We start from the raw sequence: 19,723 nt of genomic DNA on the forward strand, positions 1-19,723 counted from the left end.
GTAATCAGGCCTGAATGTGTCTAGTAAAAGTGAGGTAATTATTCCAAAAAATGTAGTTATTCACGCTTAATTCAGGATTTTACTGGAATAATGATTACTTTCTTGGGCCACATTAGATTGTGTAGCTTTTTTAAATAAAAGCATTTCAAAACAGCCTTTTTTATTTTTATTTTATTTATTTTGATTATTTTTGTCTCAAACTAAAACTGATTGGATTATCTGAAAGGTTTAAGTATGAAAGAAAGGAATTACTTTTTCACAGCATTGTATGCAAGAATATACAGATTTGAAGCTGCTGTGCAAATATTTTAGCTGTCAGCTGTTTAAATTATGGATAAATCATTACTTGTTTGAAACTTGAACATTGGAGAACAACGTTGCAAATAAGATGAGGTAGGTTGGATCAGATAATAGTTAACAAGCTTAAAGGTAACCTTATACACTACTCGCTAAAAGTTAAGGATATTTGGCTTTGGGCTGAAATTTATGTAAAACATGAACAGTTTATGCTACAGCAATATATCACGAAAGCAGGATATTTAAGTAGAAGCATTCAACTGTGATTTCCTCATCTCAAAAATGTATTGAAAGAAAACTCAACAGTTGTGGGTATATCACAACAAAAATGTCAATGTCTCGATAATGTCATGTGCCCCTGATCATCAGTTACAGCTTGATGACGACGTCTCATTCTGTTCACAAGTCGACTTATCGTCTGCTGAGGCATGGTATCCCACTCTTGAAGGGCAGCCCTCGAGTCATTGAGGTTCTGAGGTACAGGGTTACGAGCGTCTCTCTGTATGCGACTCAGCTGTTCTCATAGGTTTTATATTGGATTCATGACTGGAGTAAAGATGTTATTCAGGTAGTATGGGCTTGTCACTGTAGGGCCGTTAAGTATTGACTACACACACCTGTTCACACTGTAACGCCACCACCACCACAGAAACATTGAACAGTTGGACATGTGCATTCAAACGTTTAAACAAGGTCACTTTGGGTTCACCTGTAAAGGTTAAAGCGCATTTTAGGTTCATCCTGGAATTTCACCTGAAAGTCGAATATCCCTCACTTTTTTTGGAGTAGTGTATGTTTGCAGTAGTGTATATGCGTACCTTTACTTTAAAAGTTGTACAAATGTAGCTGACCACCAAAATAAGTAAAACGTAAAAACTGCCACTATGTTTATTTGGAGAGAGATTTATCTGTGAAACGTGGGAGACTGAGAGTCGCTAGCCATGATACAATAGATGATACAATAGATAAAAATGGTTAAAAAACGTTCTTGTACTGAAGAGCTGGCTTCCTTTACTTGAATCGTTCAAGTAAAGGATTTGGCATTTCGAGTCCGCTCGTTTATGACCGACACACTCGCTACATTAAACGTTTTAGAAAGCACGCAAACGGCTGAACTTGACGTGTACACAATTAAAACAGTGACTTGTCAGTGTTTGCAAAACGCTGCTTATGTTCCGCAACATCAGCCACGAGGTTTTCACGCGTGTTTTGTGGAACTTGTCTGGCAGGATCTTCGCGCTATTTATGCGGGACTCTCCCAGTGGGTGTCACCTACAGTCAGAGAGGTCTGATGCTGCATGCAACTCGCTGCTGCTGCTGCTTCCTGTATTGAGGCATCAGCGGTCAGCGCGTAGAAAAACAGTACGTTTCAGAGCCCCGCACCCTGCGTTTAAACACCGAGGGAACACTGCGAGAAAACCCGGGCTGTCTGCATCCGGTTGTGGCTGGACTGAAGTTTAGAGAAGAGGACAGCAGCTCATTTCGGATCAGATACTCAGAGCACGATTTTCACTGGAGCTGACGCTAGCTAGTAGCAGCTAGGTGGCTAATGGCTAATAGCAGCAGGTAGTTAATGGACAAGAAGCCGAGTAAAACAAACCTGTCACATTTTAATCCTATAGATGAACCCGACAACCATTCGACCTCTGAAGGGCATATCGGCATGACACTGTTTACCAAACTGACATGCTACGAAAAGTGCATTAACTCTGCTAACGTCAACTAGCCACTCACAGCGGATCCTGTTGCTTTCTTCAGGCAGATTTTTGATTAGGGGCCAAGTTTGATTAGCAGCTGCCCGCCTCGTTGCTCTGTAGTGTTTTTCTGACAGCGTCGTTTAGTTTAGTTAATATTACAAATGGCTCCTAAAAGAAGACCCGTTCCCCTGAACATTACGCCCATTGGAGAGGGACAGGCCACCTCAAACACCATCGATGCTGCATCTGAGTGAGTACCGTTATGCTAAGTTCAGTTCAGCCCACAAGTGTTAAGTTATTCCACTGGTATGGGACCAATTTAAATGCCTTTATTATTGGGGTAAACCTATAAAAGCACTTAAATTTAGTGGTTCAGTGGGAAGAGTAGTCGTCTTGCAATCCAAAAGTTGTGGGTTCGACTGCAGCTTCCTTCTGCCTGCTTGTCGATGTGCCTCTGGGCAAGGCACATGGCCTTAATTTGCCTACCTATCTGCGTATCAGCATGCGTGTGTTGATGTGAATGTGGCTGTAGTGTGAAGCGCTTTGAAATTCATGTCAGAATAACATAAAAATTAGGAACAGTGTGGAATTAGGTGCTGATTTTTGTTTGGAGTTTTTAGAAGTCTGGTCCTTAACTGCAGAGGTGCTGAAGAATTAACCCAAGTTCCCCACAGTACCTTGTAAAAAGAAATCTGCTTCATGCATGAACTGTTTTCCTTCCTGGTTCTTTACTCGTGTGTCCTCCTCAAAGAGCCAACCTCGAGGCCTTACAGAAGAAACTGGGTGAGCTGGATCTCGACGAACAACAGAGGAAACGCCTGGAGGCCTTCCTCACCCAGAAAGCTCAGGTTGGCGAGCTCAAGGATGAAGATTTTGACCCAATATGCGAGCTGGGGGCAGGAAACGGAGGAGTGGTCAACAAGGTCCGACACAAACCTTCGGGTTTGGTCATGGCTCGAAAGGTGAATGTTTGAGATATTTTGGTTGTTGATGCAGCGTATTTTACCTACAGCTTACGGTATGTTGTTAGGGAGGGTTTTTACAGGGTCATAATTCTTCATTTCAATAATCTTTGATTGTTAAACTTTTAAAAAGTCTTAAATATGTCCAGATTTTCCATGCTAGTTCTTAAATCACATGTAGTTAGGCTACAAATGTGTAGGTCTATTTATTTATTGCTTGCTCCGTCTACTTTTTATTTCAGACATTCAATCTACCAGCAAACCCCTGAAAGTATTTTGCTGCTAAAATGAACTGTGTGTAGTTTCTTTAGGTAATTAAAATCAAAATGAGCTTCATGGTTATCCAGCAGCTCCTGTCATTGTAGAAACTTTATGATTGCCTAAATTTGGCTTGAAAACAGGCATTTATTGCTTTATATGCTTACTCTATACTGCAAGAAGGCATAGAGGTTGAGTAACAATACTTTTAAAAGTACCTGAGTCACAAAAAACACCAGCTTAGGTTGTATTTAGCTTGCTTAAGTAATTAAGTTAAATAGAGTAATTAGGTAAGTTAGCTAATAAGTTATTTGTTTTTTAAAGCTTGTGGGTCTGACATTTAAATCATAATGACCTTTTAAAAAGTCCTGAATTTGAACGTGAGGAAACCCTGTAGGCCCTCATACAGATGCAGTGGCAGTAACTCAATCATGCTCAAGCTTGTAGGCTGTTTTACCACATCTGTAAAAGTTCTGAGAAAACCATTTGGTAACAACTTGAAAGCGTGGTTTTGTTTTTTGTTTTTTTATTTAACTGGGCCATCCTAGATGTATGAGAAGGGGTCTGTGTCGTTTCAGATCACTGACTTGACATAGTGTTGTACTTTAGGTTGATTTGTTCTCCGTTTCTCAAAGGCTCTGAAGGATACAACCGTGCTTGAAAAGCAGCGGATGCTTGCACCTTTTCTCTCCTCAGTTAATTCACCTGGAAATCAAGCCTGCTATCAGGAACCAGATCATCCGAGAGCTCCAGGTTCTGCACGAGTGCAACTCTCCTTACATCGTGGGCTTCTATGGAGCGTTTTACAGCGATGGAGAGATCAGCATCTGCATGGAGCACATGGTGAGAGACTTTTGCTGGTAGTTGTCACCTAAGCTTTGTTTTACGTATTGAATGAACAGGTATGGTCAAAGTGAAGGCATTTGGAGTTTGGCCACTTTGTGATGTTCCTCATGACTTCATGATAGAAATATGTTCACACATAGAGTACAGAACTATATGGATCACTGGTATAGTGTGATAATTACCATCAGATGTGCAGGTAAATGGTTCATTCTTGCAGCTTTGACTACATTTTAAATATGTTAAATATGCCATTTTCAGTAATGAACTTGAATTTTGCATCATGGAACTGGACAAAATCTCAACTTCACACGCTCACAAGTCAAACCATTATAGGTTTATAGTTGTCTTCTTGCGGAGGTGGATTCTGGCTGATGAGCCTTATACTTTTCGGTCTGCGTATTTTTATTTATTTTTTGTCCATACCTGCTCTGTTTCATTAACAGGATGGTTTAATCCTACTTCTGTTGAGTCAAATTATACAGAGAAAAACTCAACTTGTAATCTACTCTTTGTAACTCTGAAGGGCAAAACAATAAACTCTACACTCATATCATTAGTTTGATTTTAGCCTGGAAAGCTGATTATATCTCAGACTTGATCCGTGTTGAAGTTGACATAAACTTTCAACATGTTAATAAGTGTGTCCTAATCATCTCGTCCCAAAATATTGTGAAAAAACACCAGATGATCATTTAGACGCCCCGGTTAAATCAGTTCAGTCTCCTGATCAATGGGAAACTGGGCTGTGCTTCTGTCTTTGGAGGTAAAACTAAGCTACATAAAAGTCAAGTTTGGGCTTTTGTCATTTGTCTAAATATAAATCTGTTGTCTCAACAGGATGGTGGATCATTGGACCAGGTTCTTAAGGAAGCCAGAAGAATCCCTGAAGAAATCCTGGGAAAAGTTAGCATAGCTGTATGTACAGTACTTCCATAAAATATGAAGTTTTTTTTTTTTACCTTTTACATTAGCATTTTACTTTTAAGGTTTTTTAACATGCTTAACTTCACGGTTTTCCAACACTGAACATTATCTACCATTGGATTTTAGCAATGAATTTAAAATCTTGCAGTTTGTTTTTAAACAAGTGCCGTATATACTGTATGTTTTCTAAAACTCTTCGCACGTTATGGGTGCGTGTGTCGAAGGCGGGAGCCTCTCATTCACTATCAGCACAATTAACATTAGTTAGGAGACAGTTACAAAGAGTTGTTGGATCAACAAATTGGCTGAAATTAGCTGTGCAAAATGTAGTTGGGGGGTGTTGATATTTAGGCCTCTAACTCACCAGGCCTCCATTATAAAAAAACTAATTCTAATCACAGCCTATTATTGTCAAAACTGATATGGTAATTTAAACAACTATTCGTTGAGTTTGGAAGAATAATGCATTTATTACACTTGAATACCAAATAGCTTTGAATATGAATTTGTCCCTGTTTCTTCCTTGTTGAGTCTTACCTTTTTTTTTTTTATTGACTAAAATGTTAAATTAAATGCTGGATATAATTGTAATAAATAGAAACTAATAAAATAAGCAATAAGCATGGCGTTTAACTTTGTCTAAACTGCAAATGGGTTCAAAGACTTTTAGTATTAATAAAAAAACAAATAACTAAATTACAAAATAAATGTAAAAAAAATTCACAGCTTAGTTTGATTTCTTTACACTGAATTACAGCCAGCGAGAGATCCTATAGATCATAGATGCTATTTGAAGTCAGGTAAAATGTTCTATAATTTCCAATTAGTTCTGTATTAATTGGTTCTAGATCACTCAGGTTGTGTGTTGCTCGTTTGCGTTGGGTTCCACGCGTTCTTGATCTGTGTCTGTCTTTAATCTGTCCCCCCAAAACAGTCTTGCACGGGACATTTTCTACCAACCACACGTCTGTTCCCACCCGCCAGCTCCTCCTGTTCCTTTCCATCTCTTCTGTCGTCTCTGTTGGGGATGATTTTTAAGACACGACCACCCCGAGAACGTGGGTTCAGCCTTTGAAAGTGATGGAGACGAGCACACATGGATGAGATCACAAAATAGGGCAATAATGGCAAAGCAGAATATCCCAAAATAATACTAACAGTTTGTTTTTGATGATTACTTTTTTTTTGATTATTTGGAACCAAACCTAAAATTGAGCGATAGTGTATTTACTTACTCAGCCCTACAGTACACCATGAACTGGTATCAGGACTTGACTTCCCTCAGAGACTCAGGTCATTCAGAAAAACCTTGATCTTGATCCTGAGGGGATACTTGGGAACGGATCAAGACATGCTTACTCTCGAAGTGTGTGTGTGGGAGACGTTATGCATAAGTATGTTTTAACAGTGATTACTGTCTCATTTACAGGTGTTAAGAGGATTAGCTTATCTGCGAGAGAAGCATCAGATCATGCACAGAGGTAAAAACACACCCTACTGTCAGTAATTGGCTTTGCCCTCAAAATTATCTGCAACATTTTGACTGCAGAATGGGAAATTCTGGTTAGATGCTAACACAATGAATTGGCTTTAATGTTACAACCAGATCGGGTTCTCACCTTAATGGCTAAATTGTGCTTTGCTTCGAACGATCAGAAAATATTTCAAGGCTTTTCCTTTGAGAAGTGCAGCCGTTGTCACACCTGTGTCATGACAAAAGTCTGGGGAAACTGGTCGAGTGATGACTAAACGAACAATTTGCAGGGAATACATAATATACACAGGTATATAAATGAAAAAGATAAACATTGAGCGAAACCAAGAAATGCTGTTGTGCATCATTCAATTGTGCTATTGGTGTACAAGACAGGGATTCTGCAAACCCTTAAAAAGTCCTACATTTAATTATCTTAATTTAAGGCCTTAAAGTTTTAATTATGCTCAGATCTCTCTGTACTAGGTTTTAATTACATTTAAGTGATGTGTTAAACTTGCAACACCTTGTTTCCCATTTGACATAACTACAAGCCTGCTGTAAAATTGTGGTTTTTGGCCCTCTGTACACCACCAAGTCTGTTTCTCTCCTGTTTCTCTGACAATGTCGTAAGATATTACTTGTGAACATGTGCCTTTGTTTGAAATCATAAAATGCAGAGGAATATATTATTTGCGTGTATTGCTAATAGCTGTCACCAAAACAAACGGCAAATCTGATTCAACTTGCATTTTGAACTCTCTGGTCCCCAGCTCCGACTACTGAGGCTACTCAAATGCAGCATGACCTTATTTGGACTAGGGGAAGGAAAATGGAAAACACGTCTTTACCCAACAGAAAATCTTTTGCTGTGATTTTCACAAATAATTGCTTCAACCCATTTTCTTTTCCTCTGTGGTATTCCTTCATAACACTGGATTCATTCATTTTGAATCCAAGCCCGTCTGTTAATAGTTGTCACATAGATGTGTAGATTATTTCTTTTTGGTTTTCAGATGGATTTTGTTCACAAAATCTGAAATCCAGACCTTTCACACTGCAATTATAGCTGGTGACAGACCCAGAATCAGATGAGGAATAGTGGTTACACACTGCATAAATGTTACCACGATAATTAGAACTCACACCACAATATAAGGTGTTATCTGGGAATGTGAGGGGTTTGTGATTGGTTAGATTTAATGTGTTAAACGAGGACTCTTGAGGCAAATTTATTTGTTATTACAAAGCACCAATGAGAAATAGTGCTTGTCCTGTTACGAGTTTCTATTAAAGAGGAGCAGTTGGAGGCAAATCAGGACTGTGGGGAAGTTTTCTTCTGTCTTCAGGGTCGGTGGTACTTCAGGATGGAGTTTTCTGTGAGCTCAGGCGGTAATTACAGCCTCTCGGATGTGATTATAGAGCAGCCGCGCCCTGTTGACCCTCCCTGCCTGTCTCCCTCCATCGTTCTCCTGCTCTTTCATGCCACCTTTCTCAGTCACTGCTCACGGGTCCCATACCCTCTGGTGAACAGCACCTTGCAGGGCTCAGCCCTATACCATTATTCTACATTTCTGTGTAGAATTGGAGATGCAAAGGATGGGACCGGTACGCTTCAGGAGCTGGCGCGTGTTGTGGAATCTAAGCCTTCTGCAACTCACCTGGCCGCCCTCTTGTAAATGTTTTTATCTTGAGATGATTTTCACTTGTGCGATGATGTTTTCTATCCATCAGAAACCATCTATGCTCTGGTTATGCACATTACGCGTGTACTTGTATGTAAAGCGCATTGCAAAACTACTTTTCACATCTTGTTAAAATAAAACCAAAAACTTTTAATGCATTTTTTGGTTATTATGTTATAGACCAGCACCAAGTATTGTATCACTGGGAAGTGGAAGGAAAAGTGTATATAATGGTTTTTAAATTTCATCCCCAACCTGAGTCAACACTTTGTAGATCCACCCTTCATTGCAGTTACAGCTGCAGATGTGTTGGCTTATCTCTCTACCAGCTGTGCACATCTAGCGACTACAAGTTTTGCCCAATCTCTTTTGCAGCATCAGTGAACCTCAGTCAGATTAAATGGAAAGCATCTGAACAGCACTTTTCAATTCTTGCCACAGTTTCATATCTGGAGTTTGGTCTGGACTTTCTCTGGGCCGTTCCAACACAGAAACGCTTTGATCTTAACCATTCCTTTCTAATTGTAGCTCTGTCTAATGTCCTGCTTAGAGGTGAACCTCCACCTTAGTCTGAAGTTCTTTACAGCCTCTACGTGGTCTTCTTCCATGGCTGTCTTGTATTTAGCTCTAACCATCTTCTCATCAACTGTGACCAGCTTCCCTGTCCCTGCTGAAGCAAAGCATCCCCACAGCATAATGCTGCCACCACCATGTTTCATAGTGGCATGCAGACCAGAGCCCAGACAGATTTGTTCAGTGCAAGACTTAATAGTGTTCCTGTAAACAAACTCCTTCGCCTGAGCTGTTGATCTCTATAGCTCCTCCAGAGTTACCATGGGCCTTTTAGCTGCTTCTCTTGTTTATGTTCTCCTTGCCAGACGTGTCCATTTAAAGGGGCAGTCGTGGTTTAGCAGGTCTGCAATAGAGCCATACTTTTTTTTGTTGTTGTTGTCAGATGTTGGATTGTGTGCTTATGGTACCGTTTGCTTTCGACGTCTCCTGAACTTTCTCCCTGACCCGGCTGCAGTGTTTCTTGGTCTGCATGATGCAGTTTTGTTTACTGATGTTCTCTTAAAAGAAAAGGAAAAGGAAAAACCTCTGAGGCCTTCACAGAACAGCTGGAGTTGTAGAGATTGGCTGCCTTCTGAAGGCTGCACTGGATTTCATTTTGGTGTAAATGAGACTGAATGAAAACCTCGCTTTATTTTCAGGATTTCTTCTAAAAATATGTGGAAATCCATGTATAGTTTCCTTCCACTTGAAAATGGTGCCACTTTGTGCTGCTCTTTCACACAACCTCAGTAAAGTAGGCGGCGTCATGGAGGCACTGTATGTACATTAACAAAATCTATGAAAACCATCATTGCAGTAACTGGTCTTTTTTGCATTTGTATGGAAAAGCTTTAAAGTGTTCTATATTATAACAACAATGCAATAATCCATTTTTACATAACGTTTCGTGTTTTTGTATGCATCTCTTATCGAACACGGTAATGTGTGGAATGTTGGTATACGGTGTGGGTGGGACTCTGAAAAAGTAACGTACTTGTTTGTTTGTTCGTCTGTCCCTTCTGCCACAGACGTGAAGCCCTCCAACATCCTGGTCAACTCCCGTGGGGAGATAAAGCTGTGCGACTTTGGCGTGAGCGGCCAGCTCATAGATTCCATGGCCAACTCCTTTGTTGGAACGCGCTCCTACATGTCGGTGAGTCAGCTCTGCACGCCTGCGCCCCCACCCCTTTTTCCTCTGGCCCTATCCCCACTTTCCCTCTCCATTCCTCTCACACGGCGCTTTCTCAGCCAGGCCCGCCCTCCTCCTTCCCCTCACTCCCCCTTGCCAAGAGGCGAGGGCTGTGCCCGGGAAAGAGCTCTTTGGCAACGAATGAGTGCTTGCTCTTTCTTGTCCCTCTACCCTCTCAGCCTGAGATACCTGGGAGCAAGCTCCTCATTGTAGTTGTTTCCAATCACATCGTTTTCCTATAGAGTATCACTGATACAGCTCACTGCCCTTTGACTGTCATTTTCAACACACACCTGGGCTTGGACACACTTCAACTAAAACACAGTAAACACTGTGTTTCCCTTCCTGCCAAACCCCTACTCACTCTTTGTCTTCTTTTCCAAACCACGCCCCACCCCTTCTAGCCTCTCCATCACCTCAGCCTCTCCCCTCCCCTCCTCCGCTTCCTGTCTCTCCCCAGCCCCTTGCCCAACCCTCTCGCGATTCCCCTGGCATCTTGGCACTACCTGGTCTCTCTGACGTAGTTGTGCGTTTCTCAACAGCCGGAGAGACTGCAGGGCACCCACTATTCAGTTCAGTCTGACGTGTGGAGCATGGGCCTGTCCTTGGTGGAGCTGGCGATCGGCCGCTACCCCATCCCCCCACCAGACGCCAGGGAGCTGGAGGCCATCTTTGGACGTGCCATAATGGATGGGGCAGAGGGAGAGCCTCACACCAACATGGCTAGACCAAGACCACCAGGCAGGCCTGTGAGCGGTACGAAATCAAGACCGTAGAAACGTTTTTGTTTCAAATTTTAGAGCTCACATGACGTAAGAGTTCAAAATCATTTGTTTTTGGTTTAAAGATTTTTAATATTTATTGTCACATGCCATCCTCCACAGGACATGGGATGGATAGTAGACCTGCAATGGCCATCTTTGAACTTTTGGACTACATTGTGAATGAGGTGGGAAAAACAACTGATCAGTTGTTGCTCACATTTTTATTAGGTGTTCCTCTGATGATGTTCTTTGCTACCTCCACAGCCACCACCGAAACTACCACATGGAGTCTTCACCAGTGACTTCCAGGACTTTGTGACAAAATGGTGAGCGCTAGAAAACAAGTACTTTTTGTTTGGTCAGTAGTATATGGTAGGAAAAAACATTTCCCTTTGGTTGTAGGAAATGTTGCATTATGTAGGAAGTCTTCAGATATTGTGCCTCTCAAAAGTATTCATACCCCTAAAACGTATTCATATTTTGTCACATTACAGCCAGAAACTCTGAATTTACTTCACGTGACAAAGTAGTGAATAATTGATTGATGATTGAATTGTGCTCATCAGTTTTCAGGTCTTGCCAAGTGGATTTATATCTGGAATTTGACTAGGCCATTTTAACACACAAATATGCATTGACCTAAACCATTCCATTGTGGTTTCTAGCTGCATCTTAGGTCTAAACATGTATTTAACTCCTTCCATCTTCCTGACTTTCCCAAACAGACATCCCGACGCTGCTTAAGGAAAGCATCTGCGCAGGAAGATGCAGCCACCGCTATGCTTAGCTGTGCGACACTGTGTTCACTATGATTTACAACGTTAGTTTTTCACCACACATGGTATTTTGCTTGTTAGCTAAAACGCTAAATGTTGCCATCTGACCAGAGCACCTTATTCCACATGGTGGATCCGCCCCCTACGCAGCTTGTGGCAAACTGCAAACAGAACATGGCGTCTGTTTTTTCAACAATAGGTTTCTTTTCGCCACTCCTGCACAAACGCCAAATACAAGGAATGAATAACTAATTGTTGTTCTGCCAACAGATGATTCCACCTGAGCTGTAGATCTCGGCAGCTCTTTCAGTTCCCATGGATTCCAAGCTGCTTCTTGTCGTTTTCTTTCCACTTCACAATTATACACAACTTTGTGTTGGTCTATCACTTAAAATCTCAATGAACTACATGGTTTGTGGTTGTAACGTGACAAAAATGTGAAAAGGTTTCATGGTTATGGAGAATTATGCAGCGCACTGAATGTAGCTGCAAAACATGGAAATGAATAAATGTCAACATTTTGGTGTGTTTTGTCTCTGCAGCTTGATTAAAAACCCAGCAGAGAGGGCAGACCTGAAGATGCTGATGGTGTGTACATCATCCTTGGTTTACCTGATGAGTTGTTCCTCTGTGTTAACGGTGAATGTTGCAAACCCAGGTTTCCCTCTTTATTTTCAGAATCACACTTTTATCAAGCGATCGGAAGTGGAGGAAATGGACTTTGCCGGCTGGTTGTGCAAAACCATGAACCTCCGCCAGCCTAGTACTCCCACTCGCACCACTGAGTGATCTAGCAACCCCCCTTCACCCTTTAAAGAAAATCTTCTTTTCCTGCTCTGACACATTTCTGGGGTCTCTCTGCATATGCATTTATGTACACAATCTACACATATGCTGGCACTTTTAAATTTTTTTTTTGATCCATTTCGCTCTTGAGTAAAACATTTGTTGCTTCCCTTCGTTTATTTCGTCAACAGCAGCCGAGCCTGTTGAGTCATTATTGTACTGTAAGACCACAGCTTCACCATGACGGTGTCGAGAGCACGTTTTTACACCGCTCCAGTGGATGTAAAGCACATAAGGGCTGCTATAGTGTCATCAGAAGTCGCAGTGGCAAACTTATTTTGTATTGTTGAATATTCTGTATTAATCTTTTCTATGGTGGCTTGTGGGGCTGTATTTTATTTACCAGCTGTAAAACAAGAAAAAAAAGTCAAAAGGAAATGCAACACGCAATCTTTTTGCAGACTTTATATTTGTTTATTGATGGGGAAATGCCTCGATTAGGGTTGAACATAATTAGTTTTTCTCCACATTTACTCGTGTGCGGTTTCTGGCAGGGATCTTGCAATCACCCACCTCCGTGTAATAATCAGTAAGAGAGCATTGCAAGCAAATCGGGCACCCCTGGGAGTCGTTTTCACTTGTTGGCATGTAAGCAATCTCTGACAAGATCATTTTGTGAACAGTGTCCCAAACCAAAGAGGGTACTCATGGCTACTTATTGCTTCAATGGCTGGTCATTTTACATTTATGAGCAGTATATCAGTGTAATTAGGTAGGTATTCGTTTTCTTTCAATAGTTTACACACCAACAGTGTGGGGGTTTTTTTTCTCCGTGTATTTTTCTTTTACATCTTATGTCTCACATGGGATGAGACATGTCCTCTGGAAGCCTGATATTTGCCAGGAAGTCCCTTTTTGACATTGTGAAAATGATGATGGGCATTTTCATGAGTTGACAATAGCATGGTTTACCTTTCTAATGACTGTGTGTGTACTTCTCAAGATCATGATGGAGATGAGCTGATGGTTTTAATCCAGCCTCAGTTTCTGCTATGTCAGTACAAGTTTTCAATCACGGTGAATGATATGATATTTTTGTTTTCTTTTTTCCCTCTTTGTTATTCTATACTTTCTCCCCAAAGTGTTTTTGGTCAAATTTCCACTATACTGCTTCATGTGGCGCTTCAGGTTTCAACTTGGGACAACGACTATTTAAAGCCTTGCTTGTGGAAAAGACTTTGGTTAAAATGCTGGTAAAATAAACGTTCTTACAACTTATGTTTTAAAAAGCAAACAAACGCAGCCTTGCAGTGCATATTCAGACCTGTCAAAGGTTACAAAGGGTCTGACTCGAGATTTTAACCCAGGTCAGTTTTGGTCACATGGTGATGTTACCTGCTAGCCCGCTGTCTCACTAGAGCTCTTGTATTCTCTCTCTGCTTATGGCTGCCCTTTCTACTCCTCTCCTCTGAAATGTACATTCTTTAAACGTAAATGGATGCATTGTCACTTGTATGTGTACAAAGCTATAAACAAAAATTACATGAGTACTATTTTGCAGTCTTAATATACAAATTTTTGATTTTATGTAAGTGACGAGAAGAGTCGTTTTATTATAATATTAAAAAAAAAATGTGTTGGAAATGGTTATAATGTATAAAAAATATTGAAATAAAACTTATTTGTGAATGTATAGAATGTATTTTTCTTTTTGTTTTTAGTAGAAGACGCATATAACAAGTTGTTTCTGATCACGGTTGTTTTCGTTAGAGTTTAGAGGTTTTAGCCACTCTGAGTGGTTTACAGAACTGATCCAGGGCTTCGGGGTCCAGATGGTGCAGTTTTTCAGCCTGTAAGGTAAAAGATTATGCTTGAAATGTTAGGAATCTGATTAAAACCTGAATGTAATGCAAAAATGAGTTATTAAATGTATCTAAAGTTATACAGAAACACTCTAATATAATTTAAAACAGAGAAGAACCTCACTGGCTTGTGCAAAAGTCAGATCTGTGCTGCAGATGAGTCAAACTGCACAGAACACAACTGGTGTCCATCTACTGCACAGCATCGATCACAGTGAAGTGTTTGTGCATTGGATCCTCAACGATGAGCCTCAGCTTGTTCATGCTGCCTTCTGTGGCTGAACATGTTCCTTATCTTTGTGACTTTATAATTTTTAAATGCAACATCATTGACCCAGTGTTCTGCCGGTTCACCCTGAACCGGAACTAGTTCTAAATTCAGTTCACGGGGTTAAACTGAATTAAAGCATGTTTATAATTCACCACCTAAATGCTATGATCGAAAGTAACAGTTGCAGCGTGAACTATTTGTCAGTCATTTATGTTTTTTATTCTTAAAGTACTTTAAAGTGGTACGTATAGGTCCTGAAGTTATTTGATAACCTGGCCTTTGCTAACTTGCCTGACATTTTAGTTTAATTCGCTGCTCTCCTCTTTACTCCTATAAGCTATAATTTGTTGTGACACCTTTTATATAAGTTTTGAGCCTTCAGTTTACATTACGTTTAAAGTAAATAGGAATGCATCATATTGAACTCTAAAGTGAGGGGAGAGCTTTATATTATTAATGTGTGTGTAAGCCTGAGGCCAGCCTCTGAGCACACAGCCAAGCTCAGCCCTTTGTAACTGAAGCAGCTGTCTTTTTATTTTTTATTTTTGTTTAACATTCATAAGGTTTGCCCCCCAACAATGGCAGCACACATATTCCTTTCACTACCGAATAGTTATTTTATGATGCTAGGATGAATCGTGCTCAGTTTGGGTTAGCCTTATTAGCTAATTACTGTAACAGTAATAATCACTCAATTTACTGAGTTTTATATCGCATATTTCATACGATAACATGCTTTACAGAAGTTAAAACAAAACTACACAATGATCACACACAAAAAAAAAAAAAAAATGTAAAACTGAGGAAGTAGTCAGAAATAAACACTAGAGACGGAAGTAAACTATTTAAAAATCAAATTTCTTTAAGGAACATACAGATAAAACATAAAAATACATTTTATTTAAGATAAATACTAAAATATCTGTAAAAACAAGGTTAAAAAAAAAGATTTAAGTATGAGATTCCAGGGCATCATACTATAAGAACCATATTATTATAGGATCTCATATGTCATTGTTAGGCCCTAATAATTATTGAGTCAATTTATTATTGTTGTATGGATGAAATTTAGTCTGACCTTTTTTAGACATTGAATTTATAACTGAATGTTAATCCTGTGCTATTATGTATGTGATATTTTACTTTAAATTCGCCAGCAAAAATGTCACTTCCAAAAATTCGCCTGCAAACGCGTTGACCTTCTGGTGACTCAAGCCAAAGCAATCACCACTAGATCAAGTCCAGCATCTTTTATCCAATTAAATCATGCTCATTTGATCATGTAACACACCAGTGTGTTGAGCAGAGGTGAGTCTCTTAGCTGGTTAGTAGCTTATTGAAGATGAAGTTGAGGAGGTTCTTCTGTGAGACTAGCAGACAGAGGTGGCGCACTAGCTGTCATCGGGTCAGTCAGACATTTCATCCAGTTCAATTAGATGAAAAAATAACGGAACTCAAAACACCTGGCATGTTGTAATAATCTCTGTTTAACAGAAAAACCTCTTCACTCATCTTCATTAAGCCACTAACCAGCTAACTGTTAAGAGACTCCCTAAAAGCTGATTGCTTTGGCTTGAGTCACCAGAAGGTCAGCACATTTGTAGGCAAATTTCTGCTGTTGAATTTTTTTCAGGTAAAGTTTTGGCTTGCAAATTTAAATAGAAAAATATCACATTGCACAGTATAGAAATTCAGTGTAATAAATTAAATGTCTAAAAAATGTCTGATTTTAATGACATTATATTTTTTCCACATTGTTTTGGTGTCTTGTTAAGATTAGCAGGTGGCAGATGCGCGCTAAAGGTGCTTTCATTTGGAAATGACCCGAGACTTTGGGAATCTCGGCTACGGCCCTGGAAACAGCAGCGTCAAGCGGAACTCCTCTGATAGCTTGAATTTTTTTAACTCTATAGAAAAAGTCGATTTTTTTTTTTTTTTTTCCGTCAACCAAAAGGATATTGTTTTTTTTTAGGACAATCAACAGGTGGGCTGCACGGTGGCGCAGTTGGTAGTCTGTTGCCTTGCAAGAACGTCCTGGGTTTGACTCCCGGCTTGGGGTCTTTCTGCATGGAGTTTGCATGTTCTCCCCGTGCATGCGTGGGTTCTCACCGGGTACTCTGGCTTCCTCCCACAGTCCAAATACTTAACGGTTAATTGGTCTCTCTAAGTTGCCTTAGGTGTGTGAATGAGTGTGTGCTTGGTTGTTTGTGTGTGTTGCCCTGCGATGGACTGGCGACCTGTCCAGGGTGTAGCCCGCCTCCAGCCCATGGACTGCTGGAGATAGGCACCAGCTTCCCCGCTACCCACTATGGAAGAAGCGGTATAGAAAATGACTCAGTGACAATCAGCAGGTATTTTGACGAGCTTCCGGGACCCCTCCGTCCACAAGCGCAGGTAACCACAGCAACAAAATGTTCCCAAGGACAGCAGATAGATGACTTTGAGTACACCCTTTGTTAATTTCAGATACATAAAAAGCGAGCAGGATGAAGATTACGTTGATTTTTAAATGGTAAGTGTTGTATTTTTATTTTTCAGTCTTTCTTTTTCTAAACAGTTAGAAACACAGCAGCATTTCCACCTTCAATGATCTTTTATATGACCGTGCCAACCTGTAAGTACGCACACCTAGGACTTCCCTACAGCGCTTTAGTTCCCAGTGAAAACAAACTGGACGAACGAGACTGACAACACTGCGTCTCTCGGGCCAGGCCCGGTTCGGGTGGTTCTATTTAATGATGCTAAGGAGCTACAGAGAAATCAGAAATTTACCAAGGAACACAAAACGAAATCTGACAACTATTGACAAGTCGTTATTATCTGAGGTGGAACCTAACAGCATTCATTACGCTGGCGTTGTTAATAACTAGGAAAGTGAGGCGTCATCATTTCTTTGATTAAATATAGTTCGGTGTCTGAATTGGGTCCGGAAGTCCTGAGCTATGAAAATGTGCACTGTGAGGAAATACAGGGGTTGGACAATGAAACTGAAACACCTGTCATTTTAGTGTGGGAGGTTTCATGGCTAAATTGGACCAGCCTGGTAGCCAGTCTTCATTGATTGCACATTGCACCAGTAAGAGCAGAGTGTGAAGGTTCAATTAGCAGGGTAAGAGCACAGTTTTGCTCAAAATATTGAAATGCACTCAACATTATGGGTGACATACCAGAGTTCAAAAGAGGACAAATTGTTGGTGCACGTCTTGCTGGCGCATCTGTGACCAAGACAGCAAGTCTTTGTGATGTATCAAGAGCCACGGTATCCAGGGTAATGTCAGCATACCACCAAGAAGGACGAACCACATCCAACAGGATTAACTGTGGACGCAAGAGGAAGCTGTCTGAAAGGGATGTTCGGGTGCTAACCCGGATTGTATCCAAAAAACATAAAACCACGGCTGCCCAAATCACGGCAGCATTAAATGTGCACCTCAACTCTCCTGTTTCCACCAGAACTGTCCGTCAGGAGCTCCACAGGGTCAATATACACGGCCGAGCTGCTATAGCCAAACCTTTGGTCACTCATGCCAATGCCAAACGTTGGTTTCAATGGTGCAAGGAGCATAAATCTTGGGCTGTGGACAATGTGAAACATGTATTGTTCTCTGATGAGTCCACCTTTACTGTTTTCCCCACATCCGAGAGAGTTACGGTGTGGAGAAGCCCCAAAGAAGCGTACCACCCAGACTGTTGCATGCCCAGAGTGAAGCATGGGGGTGGATCAGTGATGGTTTGGGCTGCCATATCATGGCATTCCCTTGGCCCAATACTTGTGCTAGATGGGCGCGTCACTGCCAAGGACTACCGAGCCATTCTTGAGGACCATGTGCATCCAATGGTTCAAACATTGTATCCTGAAGGCGGTGCCGTGTATCAGGATGACAATGCACCAATACACACAGCAAGACTGGTGAAAGATTGGTTTGATGAACATGAAAGTGAAGTTGAACATCTCCCATGGCCTGCACAGTCACCAGATCTAAATATTATTGAGCCACTTTGGGGTGTTTTGGAGGAGCGAGTCAGGAAATGTTTTCCTCCACCAGTATCACGTAGTGACCTGGCCACTATCCTGCAAGAAGAATGGCTTAAAATCCCTCTGACCACTGTGCAGAACTTGTATATGTCATTCCCAAGACGAATTGACGCTGTATTGTCCGCAAAAGGAGGCCCTACAACATACTAATAAATTATTGTGGTCTAAAACCAGGTGTTTCAGTTTCATTGGCCAACCACTGTGAGTGTTCCCTAAGAGTTATTTAGAAGTACCAATTTTTCTACATTGCTGACCAAACATGTAGACTACAATCCTAGACATAGATCAGGCATAACATTTTGACCACTAACAAGGGAACGGCATCACTGATTATCTTTCCATTATATCATCTGTTACTTTCGTAATAGATTACAGTATGGGAAAAACAATTTTGTGCAGGATTGTGGGCCAGATGAAAAGTATATCAATGTACTATACAGTTTATAGACTTGGCCAAGGCTCATCATGCATGAATTACTGCATCAGTGTACCATGGCATGGAGGTGATCAGCCGGTGGTTCTGCTGAGTTGTTATAGGCCCAGGTTGCATTAAGAGTGTCTTTCTGCTCGTCTGCAGTATTACTGTAGCTCTTGTGTCTCCTCATCTTTATCTTGACAATAAACAGTAGATTATTTATGGGGTTGAGGTCAGGATAGTTTTCTGGCCAATCAAGCACAGTGGTACCAAGGTCAATAAACCAGTATTGGTACTTTTGGCAGGGTGAGCTAGTGCCAGGTCCAGCTAAGAAATGATAGCAGCATCTCCATCAAAGGAGGGTAGGATGCCATGCTCTAAAATGTCCCTGTAGACGGCTGTTTACAAACACCAGCAGATGACATGTGCCCCTTTTCCATAGGCTCTACTCTGGCCGGTTCCACTCCACTCGGCCTGTTTTGCGACAGTTTCCATTACTGGCTTTTCCGGCCCAATACTGGCTTTCTTGGTCTCTGTTCATCACAGGTCTTATCGGAGCTGAGCAGGGACAAAATGTGATGTGAACACGTTCACTGATTTGCTATGAGCGTGATCAGCTCTGTCAGCGGCATGAGAAGCAGGGGCTTTGCCAGGGGTGGCCATGGCCATCATAAGCCAATCTTTGGCCACCCCAAGTTATTCATTGTTTCCATGGGGACATAATTCACCACGAAAGCACACCTCCGTAACAAGCAGTTCCCCTCCAAAACAGATGGTGGCAGCAGTAGTACTCTCAACCACTACCACAATTATAATAGAAGACGTGGTTGTGGTTCACAAGATCATTAAAGGCAGCAACTACAGAAGGGCTTTGCGGTGCAATTTCTTTCTCATTTTCCTCTCCTGCAAAAGAGGTCGGACTCTGAGTT

At 41.1% G+C, this 19,723-nt stretch overlaps 2 protein-coding genes across 2 annotated transcripts in view; both read left to right on the forward strand.

Annotated features, from left to right (window-relative positions):
• The first annotated feature begins 1,417 nt into the window (after nucleotides 1-1,417).
• Nucleotides 1,418-13,903, forward strand: map2k2a (mitogen-activated protein kinase kinase 2a). Its single transcript, XM_047375292.1, has 11 exons — nucleotides 1,418-2,244; nucleotides 2,746-2,956; nucleotides 3,911-4,057; nucleotides 4,898-4,975; nucleotides 6,414-6,465; nucleotides 9,724-9,848; nucleotides 10,427-10,640; nucleotides 10,769-10,833; nucleotides 10,913-10,974; nucleotides 11,967-12,012; nucleotides 12,103-13,903. The coding sequence occupies exons 1-11, from the start codon at nucleotides 2,156-2,158 to the stop codon at nucleotides 12,211-12,213; spliced, it is 1,200 nt and encodes a 399-aa protein (XP_047231248.1). The 5' UTR covers nucleotides 1,418-2,155; the 3' UTR covers nucleotides 12,214-13,903.
• Nucleotides 13,904-16,736: 2,833 nt separating this feature from the next.
• Nucleotides 16,737-19,723, forward strand: part of zbtb7a (zinc finger and BTB domain containing 7a) — a 33,392-nt gene continuing 30,405 nt past the window's right edge. Inside the window, exon 1 of the mRNA XM_047375400.1 lies at nucleotides 16,737-16,855. The gene's annotated coding sequence lies outside the window, so the exon portion shown is untranslated. The remainder of the gene's footprint in view (nucleotides 16,856-19,723) is intronic.

The sequence above is a fragment of the Girardinichthys multiradiatus genome, chromosome 9, assembly GCF_021462225.1.
Source record: "Girardinichthys multiradiatus isolate DD_20200921_A chromosome 9, DD_fGirMul_XY1, whole genome shotgun sequence".
NCBI classification, from domain to species: domain Eukaryota; kingdom Metazoa; phylum Chordata; class Actinopteri; order Cyprinodontiformes; family Goodeidae; genus Girardinichthys; species Girardinichthys multiradiatus.

What these genes read in the sequence shown, in the direction of transcription:
- map2k2a (XM_047375292.1), top strand. Translation starts at nt 2,156, where the DNA reads ATGGCTCCTAAAAGAAGACCCGTTCCCCTGAACATTACGCCCATTGGA. An exon ending in TGGACTACATTGTGAATGAG is followed by an intron (nt 10,834 to 10,912) that starts GTGGGAAAAACA and finishes CTACCTCCACAG; the next exon opens with CCACCACCGAAACTACCACA. An exon ending in CAGGACTTTGTGACAAAATG is followed by an intron (nt 10,975 to 11,966) that starts GTGAGCGCTAGA and finishes TTGTCTCTGCAG; the next exon opens with CTTGATTAAAAACCCAGCAG.